Source organism: Populus euphratica, unplaced genomic scaffold, assembly GCF_000495115.2.
Source record: "Populus euphratica unplaced genomic scaffold, PopEup_1.0 scaffold406.1, whole genome shotgun sequence".
Taxonomy (NCBI): Eukaryota; Viridiplantae; Streptophyta; class Magnoliopsida; order Malpighiales; family Salicaceae; genus Populus; species Populus euphratica.
The window spans coordinates 150549-164957 of record NW_011500291.1 but is presented as its reverse complement, the minus strand read 5'-3'; the positions used below and the strand labels follow the sequence as shown (position 1 = coordinate 164957).

The window sequence follows — 14409 nt, the reverse complement described above, 5'->3', positions numbered from 1 at the left end:
TTACGTGTTTGGTTTGAGAATGTAATAATAATTATTTTTTAAAAATATTTTTTATTTAAAAATATAATAAAATAATATTTTATATTTTTTAAAAAATTATTTTTATATTAGTATATTAAAATGATCTGAAAATTTAAAAATAATAAAATTTAAAAAAAATTCAAAATTTTATAAAACATGTTTTGCACTGTATTTTTAAATGATATATTAAAATAACATAATCACCATTTCATCTTTTTCACTCTTCTCATCTTGGTTTTTCCACCAACACTTTATATTTAATTAATTAAAAATAAAATATTTTTTAAAATGTGAATGACATTCGCACCATTCAAGTAAAGCATATAATGTCACTTGGTAGACATAATTGGCATTTCGTTGTCTCTCTAAATGCGTCATCGTGTCTCCTTCTATTTGGAATGATATATTGTAGCTTACGGTGGTTGAATAATAACCAATAATTATTTGATTTTCTTCTTTTTTTCTCTTTTTTGATTGATAATAAATACAATTGTACTATTTGTTTCTTACTTTTCATTTTATTTGTTTCTTATTTTTCGATCTCAGTCTTTATTCTATGAATTTCTTATTTTGTTCCCTTTTTATTTATAAAAGTTTTTATTTTTATCAATTTAGTATTTCAATTATAATTTCTTATATGTTTGGTTTTTCATTTCAATCCTTATATTTTGAAATTTATAATTTTATCTTTGGTACTTTTGTTGAAGTTTTTTTCTTCTATTTTCATTCTTCAATCAATTTTATTTTATTTTATTTTTTAGTTTCACCTCATTCTTTTGATTTTTTTCCCTTTTATTAAAGCTATTTTCAATTCAATTAAATCCTCCAATTGAAAATTTTTATCCCTCTAATTAAATTTTTTTCTCATACTCATTTTTTTCAATACTTTTGTGTATTTTTTTTTTTTGGTTTCATCTTTTAACATTTAATTTATTAGAAATTTAGTTTCGTATAATTTTATTATTCTGTATGAGTTTACTTTCAAATGGCATGAGTTTATTGTGAATTTATTGGGAATTTAGTTTCAATTTCGTATAATTTATTGGGAATTTAGTTTCATATAATTTAACATTTATTTTCTAAGAGTTTATTGTGGAGTTATAGACTTTCAAATGGCATGAGAATTTTTACAAATAGAAGAAGAATATCCTCTATACAACCCCATTTTGATGAAATTGAACATTTACATCTCAATTCTTTCATAGATGCCTCCAACATCTTATCTATAATCAATCATCACTACAATTTTATATTTGAATGAATCAATATGAATCTACAAACCTTCAAATTATACAAAGTTGAATCCAAACAAAAAGTGTGCACCTTCTCTACCAACTTCAAGTGGTTTCCAATCATGTTTACATTAGAGTTGTTTCAGCGAAGCCTCAAAAGTGATCAATCCAATCAATTTTGATCGTGACACCTATTTCATATAAACTATCCATTTTTGTGTGTATTCACACTTAAAACCTTCTTACAGGATTCTTTTCAATATCATTAAAACCTCTATCTAAAGATCAAAAGGTTAAAAATAACTTCTTGCCCTTTAAATCTAGCAAAACCAGCAAGAACCCTTAAAATCAAATCATCCTTGTAAAATCAATTTAGTACAAAAGCTTCCAACTGTTAACTTTTATCTATAATCCTCTAATTTTGATTAAATAGTTAAACTTTGATCAATATTTGATTAAATCCACACAAAAAAATACCTAGAAAACCTTACAAATACCCCTTGAAAAAAAAAAACAAGGACAATATAGGAGGAGAGAAATAATAAAAACAAATCTAACTGTGAAGGTTCATGAATCTAACACAAAGATCTTATAAGCTTTGAAAAGTTTGAAATGATGGAGGCAAAATTCTTTTTAAAAGTGAGCAAAAAAATAACAACCAGTATTGAAGGTATAAAATCTCATATAACTTAGCAAATGATGATATATATGAGTTAAACTTTTAGCTTTTCATTATATGTTTAATGATGTTTTTAAATATTTTTTTTGTGTAATTTTGTTTTTAATGTTTATGTTGATTAATGAAAAAAAAATGTTGTTTTACTTGGTTAATTATGTTTTGAAGTTACTATTAATGTTTTTTGGATATTTATAAAATATTTAGATGTTATTTTCTTGATGAAATAAAATGTTTTGGAATCTATCAAAAGGTGTAAAGGTTTGATGTTTTTTTTTTTGTGGCTAATGCATGTAATTGCCTTTTTTGTTTTGGATTAAATTAAATCTTTTTGGCTAATAAAATGTTTATAAAAAAATACATAAACAAAGAAATGGGTTTTAATTCGAGAAGTTTTTGATAAAAATTTCTGAGAAAAGAACTGTTTGTCCGATGTCCTATGTAAATATGTTTCACAGTTGCTTTAAGAAAACATAATTCTTTTCATGTCAAAGATGCATCGTTCTCTTTGATGTATCGGGATGAAACATCCTGTATATATGATCTATGAGCATATATCAAATATTTGTTTTAATTATAATAAAAAATTTAAAATCAGATAAATATTGTTCATCGATTGACTTAGAAATCCACAACTTAGCGTGGATAATTAAACTATTTCTAAATTATACATGCCATTGTATATAAATTAAAGATATTGCTGTGAATACACATGTTACACGAATGGTTCCCCTTGAAAATCGTAAAGAACTTGCTGGAACCGGAAGCAGCTTGATAATCAGGAACTGGAACCAGCTTCATCTAGACCCAACCAAGGAGAACAGATCTACACTCTTGCCTGGCCACCTTTGGATTCTCTTACCTGAACATGATTGATAATGCAACTTTGTCAACAACAGTGGCAACAGGAAACAGGTAGAAGAACATGATTTCTATGATTTCTATCTGCTACCTCAAACTTGTGCCTTCATTCACTCAAGCTTCGACTTTCTAAAGAAGGGATGAGGCAATATATGATCATTAATCGGCATGAATATGTGCCTAATCCTCTACAGATGCACCCATGGACTGAATACTACAATTGAAAAGGACACCCAAATTCAGCCCCCGAGGCCTAAAGGTTTGCTGGGAGTGAACACCATCAAAGACAGCAGACAGTAAGTTCAGCCAAAAAAAAAAAAGAAAAAAGGGTTGAGTCCTATGAATGAAATCTTGTCGCAAATTACTTTTTTCTGATCCTTGTTGATAAAAGCATCAAAGAGCCAGGTGAAATTTGAAGGCTATCAATTTCAAAACGATCAGGTGGCAACCGACGATATATTATCATGTGTTTCCTAGGATTTCAATCGTGTCATTTCAAGCTACCACAGATGATGGATGGACAAATTAACTAGATACTGGTGGTCACAGTTCATTATTTTGTTACTTCGATACAAATTAAATAGAAAAACTCGTTCATTTTTAAGTTATATGAATCATTATTATTTTCTTTGTTGGAGAATGAAATGAGTTCTTGAAGCGTTTTGACGTTTGTGAAATCATGGCAACATTGCTCCATAACAGGCGCTCTCGTGACTAGGATTCTAGAATATTGGTGGCGAATTCCACTGCAAGCACAATGTGTAGCAGGAATTCCTGCTGAACACTGGCCACTGGCCATAACATAATTATGTAACTAGCTCAGCATTCAAGAACGAATCAAACTCAGGCCATAAGTCGATTACTTTGATTCCGAGATCAGAAAGTATAATGTATATATGAAATCTAGAATTTTTAGATACGAAGAAAATGAGTTAGAGAGGAGAAGTGTCTCCCCCATAAGTTTCTATGCAAAAAGCATTATATTTTAGTAGAATAAAGCTTGAGAAATGAGAAATCAATTTGTTTGGCCTATTTGTGGTGAATCAAGTTAGCAGCCTACCACCAACTCCCACTCGCTTGTATGTTAATCATTAACCGGCTTTTTTTTTTTTTTGTATGTTAATCATTAACCGGCTTTTTTTAAAAAAAAAGATTAATATAGATATTTATATCAGCTTATATATATCTAAACTAATCTCATGAACTCTAAAGTTAATGGCTATATAAACTTTTAATAATCTTAAAGTTTGTAAAACTAGAAAACAAACCCAAAACCTAACCAATTAAACTATACCCCAAAATTAATTTATCAGCTCTTTTAATTTCCTTGTTTTGAGGTGATTTATGCTTTCTTTATCTTTAAAGAATTTACACTACAATACAATATTATGTAATGCAACTCATAACTTTCTATTCATTTGTTGTAATCTTTTATACAGTTTTGAGAGCTTGATTTCAGAATTCAAATATGTGTAAACTGAAGGATGTTTACAATCAGAATCGATAGCAATATTTCAAACTGATCCTATAATTATGGAGAGCACAAAATCTAGCATATCTTATGGTAACAGCTGCGGTTGATTTGACAATGATTTGATTTTATCAGATTCCTTGATAATCTTAACCATAGCCACTTGCATAGCATGAACCGACCATACAATACAAGTTGGTCTCCGACGGATCCATTTCACCAGCCCCCATTATGCAGCATGCATGTAACCCACTATTACATTTAACGCCCTTTCGGCAAATGAAAATACCATTGCTGGCTGAAAACCATTCTAGTTTTAGACTTATCTCACTAATAGAAGTATCTAATCCTAAAAGAACTACAACTGCTCTATGAACTTCAGCTATTTCTTCACACGTGAAGATTCAAGTCAAACTCGAGAGTATAAACAAACATTATTCTTTTATCTAGATGGAATGCATCATTCTACCACTTGGAGAAAATAATTAATTGTTTCCTTGGACTTATCTCACTGATGAAACTATATATCTACGCCTAAAAGAACAACGTCATCTTTTCAAGTGCTGTTTTTTCTTCACATTCAGAAATTTAAGTCAAACACGAGAGTGTAAAGCACTATTATATTTCTTCCATTTTTTCTTAGATGGGATACCTAATTTACCACTTTGCAGATTAATCTTTCATCAAGTGGGTCTTTGCGTGTTCATGCCCCCATTATCAAGAAGAATTTGGGATAGTACCAAACTCATTGAGAGGGACATCTGCAGCCTACGTTGTTTTAGTGTATAAATTGCTCTTATGTACCACCGCTTTGTCACACAATACTGGTTTAGCTTTTAGACAAACTGTTCACGGCCAAGATATGGAGCACAATTCCTTTAAAGTTCCCTTTGTTCACTTGCTTTGCCTTCTGCTTTTGTGTCCTCTGGTGTCATGCCAGCTTAATTATAAATTCTATGATTACACATGTCCTGACCTCACAAAAATTGTTCGATCTGGTGTTTGGTCTGCTATGACAAATGATTCTAGGATGGCAGCTTCTCTGTTGAGGCTTCACTTCCACGATTGTTTCGTTAATGTAATCACTAAAAAAATAAAATCTTGTTTCCAACAGTATAGGATAATACTAGAGCAAAGTCCTCTGCCTCCATTCATATGGAGATTATTGAATCTGTAAACATTTGCTAATAAGGCTGACTTCAATTTTTTGTCTTTTGATTTCTTGTTTCTTCATTTCTATCAACAGGGATGTGATGGGTCCGTGTTACTTGATGGAGGAGAGAAAAATGCATTTCCTAATCGAAACTCGGCTAGAGGTTTTGAAGTCATTGATGACATTAAAGCCAATTTGGAGAGAGCATGCCCAGCCACAGTTTCTTGTACTGATATACTGACTCTTGCGGCAAGAGAGGCAGTTTATCTTGTAAGAAATTTAGACTCTTACTTCGTACTCTGCACAAAGATCATCCTGCTTGCATTCTAATAGTTGTTGATTCTTTATTTTTATTTTTATTGTTTTTAGTCTGGAGGCCCATATTGGTTTCTACCCTTAGGCCGCCGAGATGGCCTGACAGCAAGTGAGAGTGATGCTAATGAGCAGCTCCCAGGATTTTCAGAACCTTTAGTGAACATCACTGCAAAATTCACCTCAAAGGGTCTTGAACCAAAGGATGTGGTTGTGCTCTCAGGTTTGCCTCCTCCATCATAAATTCTATATAATCACTTGTCTTCCACTGAAAAGAAGAGAGAGGAAAAATATGAAGATTTCGACTTGATCAAATTATGGTGATTACTTGTATATCTAAATTTGAACAAACATCAATCTCTAAATCTAGATAATAAATACAGGTGCACATACTATTGGATTTGCTCAGTGCTTCACATTTAAGTCTAGACTTTTTGACTTTGGAGGCTCTGGTGAACCAGATCCACTGCTTGATACATCACTTCTAACAAGTTTGCAAAGTACGTGCCCAAATCAAGATGATTCTGACTCAAAATTGGCTCCATTGGATTCTTCTAGTTCCAGCAAGTTTGATAACTTGTATTACAAGCTTCTTTTGAACAATTCTGGGCTTCTCCAATCAGACCAAGCTCTCATGGGGGATAAGACAACCGCTTCATTGGTCCTTAACTATAGCAAGTTCCCTTATTTGTTTTCCAAGGATTTTGGAGCATCAATGGTCAAGATGGCCAACATTGGTGTCCTTACAGGACAAAATGGGGAGATTAGGAAAAATTGTAGGTTGGTGAACTAGAAGCCTGGTGTTTCCACAATGTACATCAGGTTTATACAATCCTGTACCTGTAAGAATTTAAAATCTAGTTCTGTAACCAAACTGCAAGCAACATAAATTTGATGCATGACTATGAGATGCCTTGAAAAAGTCCTATAATGAGCACCAAAATAATTTGCAAATGTCGTCACTACCGCAGTATGATAATCGTTAGCTCTGTGCTGTTTTTAAGCTTTGATTCTGACATTATTCATCTCTAGTTCTCAATTCTACCAATAGTTGCTCACCAGCATGAAATGAACATAATCATAAAGACTTATGGTTGGTTTTCAACACATTTACAATTAGTATTTGACTCCAACAAAAAATTAAAAATGGAATAATATGTAGCCCATGCAGTTTTTTCTTGTAACCAAAAAGAGAGAGAAGCATTGAAGACGGGAAAAGAAGAAGAAGAAGCTATTACCACTTTGCAGAGCATTGATCACAAGGCTTTCTTTTGCAATAAAAAAAATGTCAGCACCATTGTATGCCCTATTTATGTAGCTTGATGGCATATCATGCTGGTAATTTTTTTTAGATAACAATTGTTTAGTTTAAAATTAATTTCTTAAATTATATATATAATTGTTACCAAATAAAAGTATAATAATTGAAAATTATATAGCATGCATGTTTATAAATTAGAGTAAAGTACTTAAATTTAAAACTAAATTAAAACAACTTTATAGCATGCATACTAATACATGTAAAATAAATTATTATACTTAAAACAAAAGATATTAAATTAAAACTAGTGTAAATACAAGGCACTTAATTACTTATTGAAGATATTTGGACGAAGATATAAAAATATTGTTATCAAGAATTAGACTCTTTGTTATTAAAACTAAAATGTTCATCATTCGATAAATGCAAACAATTTACTTGCAAATAGTCCTTCAGAATTTCAACAATTTAACTTTTAAATGATATACTTTTTTTTAAACTCCATGAACCAAAAGAATAATATAACTCAAAATCTTTCTGTAGAGTTTTAAAACCTAAGTTCTAGAACAAAACAAAAAAAAATAAGAAGATCTCTCCTTCAACCTCTTTTTACACTAACTTTTAGAATTAGAATTTAAGTAGAATTAATTATGGTAATTACTAGAATTAATCAGCTTTAATTATCCATCATAAAAAAAAAATACATTAAAAATAAGATTGTTCAAATAAAGAAAGAGAAATTTTACAACAAACTTAAATTTTGAACCTGATGTGGAGCGAGCATATGTAACTTAAATTCAAAGTTCACTTAGCTTAGAAGCTCTCTTTTTAAAAGACTTTAATACCTTACAATAACTTTTTATTGTATAAGTTACAAGAAAATCTTGTAATCTTTCAATGCAAAATTAAGGGTTCTTAGGTTTTTAAAATATGTTAGCTAAAGTAGATCTCATTTGAAGGATTTATGGTGGGGACACCAGACCCACACTGCAAGTTATGTGAGTATATGGACAAAGACGACATATGATTACCCAGTCTATCACGCTTTGGTTGGGAGACTAAGTCCATTTGAACCTGTCTTATTTTTATTTTATTTATTTGAAATTATTTATGTTAAACAGTTTGATTTGATAGGCTGAGCTCAATAGTGAGATGTTTTAGGGTTTTACTATATGATTCTCTGTTATTTTGTAAGACAGTTTTGATAATTAATGAAAATATTGCAGACTTTACATATCTCCAATTCCATTTATTCTCTTTTTTAGCTTTCTTCTTTCTCTAAAGCTTTTTTCTTTTCTTGTTGTAATTCTTATTATTTATTGTCCCATATCAAATTTGATATCAGAGCTAGAATTTTAATTGTTCTTACAATTAAACGGTCTATATGTTTATGCTTAACCCTAGATCCAGTTTGATCTAAAAAAAAATCATAATGTTTTTATTACAAAAAAAAAAAGCAATTGTTCATCAAACATTATTTATCATCAACGAAAGTAATTAGATTTTCAATAGCAGCGCCTCAGCCAATGACAGCAATAGACACACCACCAAGAAGACCTGCATATCAGTCCACCGATCCACATCGATTTACTACCTCCGGCACAGATCAGTGACAACAACCAAATTGACACACAAGAGACATCAGTGGATCTCCAACTTCAGCAACCAAACTAGCAGCATAAAACCACCAACCACAGCCACCCACAAACTTATCACCGCCAATACTGACTGATGGTTCATCCTAGCAAAGGCAGCGCCTCAGCTAGGGTCATCCTCTTCAATGCTAACGATAGAGCTTCAGCTGGCACCATCAACAATACCATCGCCCTCAACCATTAACAACAGACAGAGCAGTAAAACCGACCAGCGGAAACCACCACCTTTAACAGACTGTAGTTTTCAAATACCCAATCATAACCCATCTTTTAAGGAAGTGCTAATGAGGAATCAGTTTTTGAAAACTGTTTATAACATAGGCTTGTTCATGGAGGCATTCCTTAAAAAAATGTAAAGTTAGACAATCAATGGTTAAATGTTCATTGGTTTTACAAATTTAGCATACAATGTCTTAAACAAATTTTAATTGATCACTCTTTTTTAATTCTAGTACCTCGACTTTTCTAGCTAAAGATGCAAACTTAGCTCGGAGATTATGATCTTCCCTAAGGTTGTACATACCTCCACTAGATGTATGAAGTTGAGTTTTACCTGGTGCCTCATAAGTACCTCTAGTATGAGTTTTACCCGGTGCCTCATAAGTACCTCTGGTATCCCAATTTTGAGATTTTTCAGCTAACAAGTTTAAGTACTCAATTGCTTCATCAGACTCTTTATTTTTAAAAGTTTCATTATACATCAATTCCACCATTTATCTATTTTTAGGTGTTAACCCTTCATAAAATTGTACAATTAATCTCCATGTTTCAAAATCATGATAAGAGCAACTATTAAACAAGTCTCGATATCTATCCCAACATTGGTAAAATGTTTCTCCTAGGTTTTAAGTGAAAATGGTGATTTATCTTTTGAAAGAGTTTATTTTGTGATAAGGAAAAAACTTCTTTGAAAACTATTATTGCATTTCATCTCAAGCATGAATGGATCCTGGTCTCAAATTTTTTAGCCATAGTTTAGCTTATTGTTATTATTATTGTTGTTGTTATTGTTATTGTTATTGTTGTTGTATCTTATCTTATTAGATACATTATTATAAAACATATTTTAGTTAAGGAGTTATTGATACTTCAAGTGCAAAATGATGATATAAAACCATAATAAAAATGCACTTTTAAGTACTAATCACTAACCATTTAACAAACAAAGTATTAAAAGCGAACAAGATAACAAATACAAAATATGTTAGTATCAAACATTAAAGTCTATATTGAGTTTATATTATACTTATTCTTACACCATTAGTATAATATTTTCACGATGACATGCTAAACTTAACTAAACATAATAAAAGAGAGAAATATAAATAAATAAGATAAGAACATAAATAAGATAAAAGTTCACTATGTAAAGGAAAGAAAATTAGAAGCATAAATAAGAGATTAATATAAGTAAAACTTAAGCATTACAATAAAAAAAAGAGCAAGAGCATAATCTTGATCTGAGAACCAAGATGTCTAAATGGATGGCAAATGCCTCCTTTTATATGCCAAAATTAAGAACTATTGATTTGATGACTAATTGCTGAGTAGGTGGCCACATCTTAACTTGGTAACAATCCTTTTCTTCTTATCTGTCAAAAATATAATTGCTAACATCAGAATTCGAACAAACTCAAACCTGAAAGTTCTAGTAAATTATCTCAGCTTTTCAAAAAAAAAAGTTGAGGTTATTTAGACTTTTAGAACTCAAGATATGAGCTGAACACTAAATAGTATCTAGGTTGTAGGATAAATTCTAACTTCTATGTTGTTGCTAAGATTTGGACTTCTAAACAGCAGAATTGAGTCTTGCATTCTCATGAAAGTTTTAGGCCTATGTCTTAGCTTTCCATCCATATAAAGAAGACCTAAATCCAAGTTCTACAGCTCCAGTTATGATCCAATTACCAAACAGTGCTTTAGTTTGGACTAAACTAGCATCTCTTTTCTAAACTTCACCCTCTCTATATCCTTTTAATTTCAATACTTCAACTCATCAATTAATCCTTTTATTTATGTGATAGGCCTGCATTTAGGATAAACATTTACCCTAAATTAAAGGTATCTTATAGTATTAGACTTGTTATTATAAAACATGATTTAGTTAAAGAGTTATTGATACTTTAAGTGCAAAATAATGATATAAAACCTTAATAATAATGCACTTTTAAGTACTAATCAAAATGCAAATTTTTTTATATTATACAATGGTAAAATATGCAAAAAAATGATTTTTCAGAAAAAATACTTTGCTATAATGCAAATAAAAAAAATGTTTAATTCTTTTTTATAGTATTCTATTTTTTATTTGTTTTAAACACATGTAAAGAAAATAAGTCATGCGTCATATACATGCATTCTCTTTTATTAATTAACACACCCATACCATAATCATTTTATGAACATTGTCACAATTCAACACACAAATATCTAAAATTGATTGCAGACATTTTAAAGTAGCTATCGAAGAGAGCTAGAGGTGAAAGAACATTGTCAGCATGTGGTTTCCAAAGCCACCACTATTATTAGTGTGTGGAACCACGCACCATCATTGCTAGAAATGAAGAGCCTAATGGATCTAAAGCGACATCTCATCTTTTTTCCTCTTATACTAGTGGTGAAAGTCATTGTTACCTATAAAATAAAATATCATATAAATAATTTTATCATTTCTTATCTCTTTCTCTCTCTCTCTCTCTCTACCACATTTTATTCCTCTTAGTTTGTTTTCATAGATTCAAGTGGCTACTAAAATGGCTCAAGGAAGGAAGAAGTGATTGGATTACATGGTAGAACCATTTTTGGCTAGTGACTAACCGATAATTAAAAGGTTGCTGGTTTGTGGGTATCGAGTGCTTATAATGGTGTAGAGGAGTCTATGGTGAAAAGGAGTTGTCTTGTGTTGGTTGTGTTGGGGAGAGCTCATTGATTGTTGTAAAAGAGAAAGGTTGTCTAGGCTAAAAATGGTGTATATAGTGGATGACTTATGAAAGCTAGTTCACAGTTGATAAGAGGTGATAAATACTTAAACGTATATTTTTATTAAAATTTTATATCATCATATTGCACTTAAAGTATCATTAAATTTCCTAACTTAAGCTTGTTATATAATAACAAGTCTGATAATATAAGATATTTGAAAATTATAGTAAATGCTTGTTTTAAATGCAAGTTTACGAAATAAACATATATCACAATTCAGATCATTAGTTGATGTTTAACTATTTAAATTAAGAAAATAAAGAGAGAGAGATATATGCTTAGAGAAGAAATTTTAGTTGGGTTAGTTTGATTTAAACTGGAACATCATTTGGTTTTTATGTCATAACTAAAAATGTAAACCTTTAATTTAAGCATGGTTTATCTTAATGGAAAGCTAAGACATAGGCCTAAAATATTCATAAGAGTCCAAGATTCAATATTATTGTTCTTAAGCTCAATTCTTAACTATAAAAACAAAAGTTTGAAGTTTTCCTGTGACCCAAATATTGTTTGGTGTTAAGTTCATATTTTAAGTTCTAGAAGTTTAAATGAGCCCATTATTTTTTTTCTTGGAAATATGAGAAAAATACTCATAGCGTTCAGGAAGACTATCTACTCAACTTCTGATGTTATCAGTGATGTTTTGTCCAACCACCAATTCAATAGCTTTAAATTTTAGCTTATAAAAAAAGATATTTGTCATACAGTTAGGCATCTTGATTTTCAGATCAAGATCTTGCTCTTGCTTTCTGTCTTTATATTTTTGTAATGTTCAAGTTTTATTTCATGTTATATTCTCATTAATCTCTTATTTATGTTTATCATTTCATTTACTATACTTATTTAATTTATATCATAAATATGTTCTTATCTTATTTATTTATGTTCTTCTTCTTCATTATGTTTAATTAAGTTTATTTTTGTCAAGATGAAAAGGTTATACTAATATTGTAAGAATAAGTATTGTACAAACTCAACATGAACTTTAATGTTTATATTCAAGAAAGTTTGTCACTAACTTGTTTTATAATACCTTGCTTGTTATTTTGCTTATTATTAATATCACGCTTGTTAAGTGGCAAGCCTAGATTTGTGAAGTACAACTCATAACACAACAAATATTTGATTCTTTCATAGCCTACTGTATGGACACCTGACATCTGTGCTATAAAAGAAACTTGATTTATTATTGATATAAGTAAACACCATAAATACTAGACAATATTTACAAGTATTGACATTGCTCAAATAAAGTAATTAATATGATCATGTTAATAAATTAAATGAGTCATTAATGATAAATCATCTAATTTGAATTTTTTTTTTGTGGATTCTAATTAAGTAATAAAAAGAGTTTAAACTATACTTATTTGAAATATCATTAATGGATCCTCTAACCTTGATAATTGTTTTATCTTTGTTTAATCTTGACATTAATATCACATCTCAAAGTTCTCTTCAACTTTATTTCTCTTTATTATTTGTGGTTTTGTATAATTAACCTTTATATGGATCAACCCCGATTTTACCATGTGATTTATTATTTTGGCATTTATGTACTTGAAAAAAGACATAAATTATTTGATCTTGTGAAAAGATTAACAACCATGGGTAATGGGCTAATTTAAGAGTGGTTTTAGTTGGAAGAATTGGTAGAGATAGGTTGTAAAGGGTGGTTTACAACAAAAAAAGGATGACAATCATCAATGGCGGTTCAAGTTGTTCATCGTGCTGAGTGAGGAAATGTCGGTTGGATAAAGAGATTATGCATTGAAAATGAAGGGATAGGAAAGATGGAAAATGGTTATGAACTATTTAAAGAGAGATTATTCTGGTGAAAAAGAGACTTGGAGGGTGATCTTTAGTGTTTCATCTTCTGTGTTTTTCTAGTGATGGTTCCTTTCTAGTTTTTCTTTATATTGCATGTTTTCTTTCCTTTTTATATGGAGAAAAAAAACTGAGAGTATGGATTTGAATGCTGGAAATCTAGGGTTTTAATTGCCAGGAATTTGTTGAAAATATTGGATTGAGAAGTTGGGTTTAATTATTAGAATCTTTGATTTAATTGTTTAAAAATTTGATTTGAAGAGCCATAATTGGGAGATTTTAATCTCTGGCTTAATTATTTGAATTAATTTAGGACTAAATTGAATTAAAATAGTTCAATTAAACTTAATTGGAATGAAATCAATGAGTTAATTGCATTAAATTGAATTAAATGTATTGAATTGCACTAGGTTGAAACAAATAGGATTGAAATGAAGTTATATAAATAACCAATTGATCCTTTAAAAATTTTATCCTTTTCATTACAATCCTTGGATCTTGGATTTTTTTCAATTTTACTCAAATAGGTTAAATCTTGAATTCTCTCTCAATTTAATCCATAACTCAAATCTTTTCAATTTAGTCTTTATTTCTCAATTTTTTGCAATTCAACTGAATTTGTCATAAATCTTTCTTTTTATTTCAATTTCATCCTTAATTGAATCAATTTAGATCTTTAAATTTAATCACTTGTTGCAAATTCATCATTGGCTCTCAAAATTATGCCTAGTTTTGATTATTTTTCTTTCAATTAAGCCCTTCATTAATTTATAACTTGGCTATTTATTTTAAAATCATTATAGAAATTCAATTTTATTTCACTTTTAACCAATTAAATCAAACTAAGCCCTTTTCTCAATTTTTTATTTAATTAAAAACCCTTAATTGTGGCCCTAAAATTTCTTAAACTTCATTTTTTTTCTTATGACATTTAATCATTGTGGACCACTATCATTCC

The 14409-nt window shown here is 29.8% G+C and overlaps 1 protein-coding gene across 1 annotated transcript; it reads left to right on the top strand.

Annotated features, from left to right (window-relative positions):
- Nucleotides 1–5070: 5070 nt before the first annotated feature.
- Nucleotides 5071–6734, top strand: LOC105113267 (peroxidase 10-like). The gene is made up of 4 exons (XM_011009370.1): nt 5071–5339; nt 5508–5684; nt 5784–5949; nt 6110–6734. Exons 1-4 carry the CDS (start codon nt 5124–5126, stop codon nt 6517–6519), a joined length of 969 nt encoding a protein of 322 aa, XP_011007672.1. The 5' UTR covers nt 5071–5123; the 3' UTR covers nt 6520–6734.
- Nucleotides 6735–14409: the final 7675 nt, after the last annotated feature.

What these genes read in the sequence shown, in the direction of transcription:
- LOC105113267 (XM_011009370.1), top strand. Translation starts at nt 5,124, where the DNA reads ATGGAGCACAATTCCTTTAAAGTTCCCTTTGTTCACTTGCTTTGCCTT. An exon ending in TCCACGATTGTTTCGTTAAT is followed by an intron (nt 5,340 to 5,507) that starts GTAATCACTAAA and finishes TTCTATCAACAG; the next exon opens with GGATGTGATGGGTCCGTGTT. An exon ending in GGATGTGGTTGTGCTCTCAG is followed by an intron (nt 5,950 to 6,109) that starts GTTTGCCTCCTC and finishes TAATAAATACAG; the next exon opens with GTGCACATACTATTGGATTT.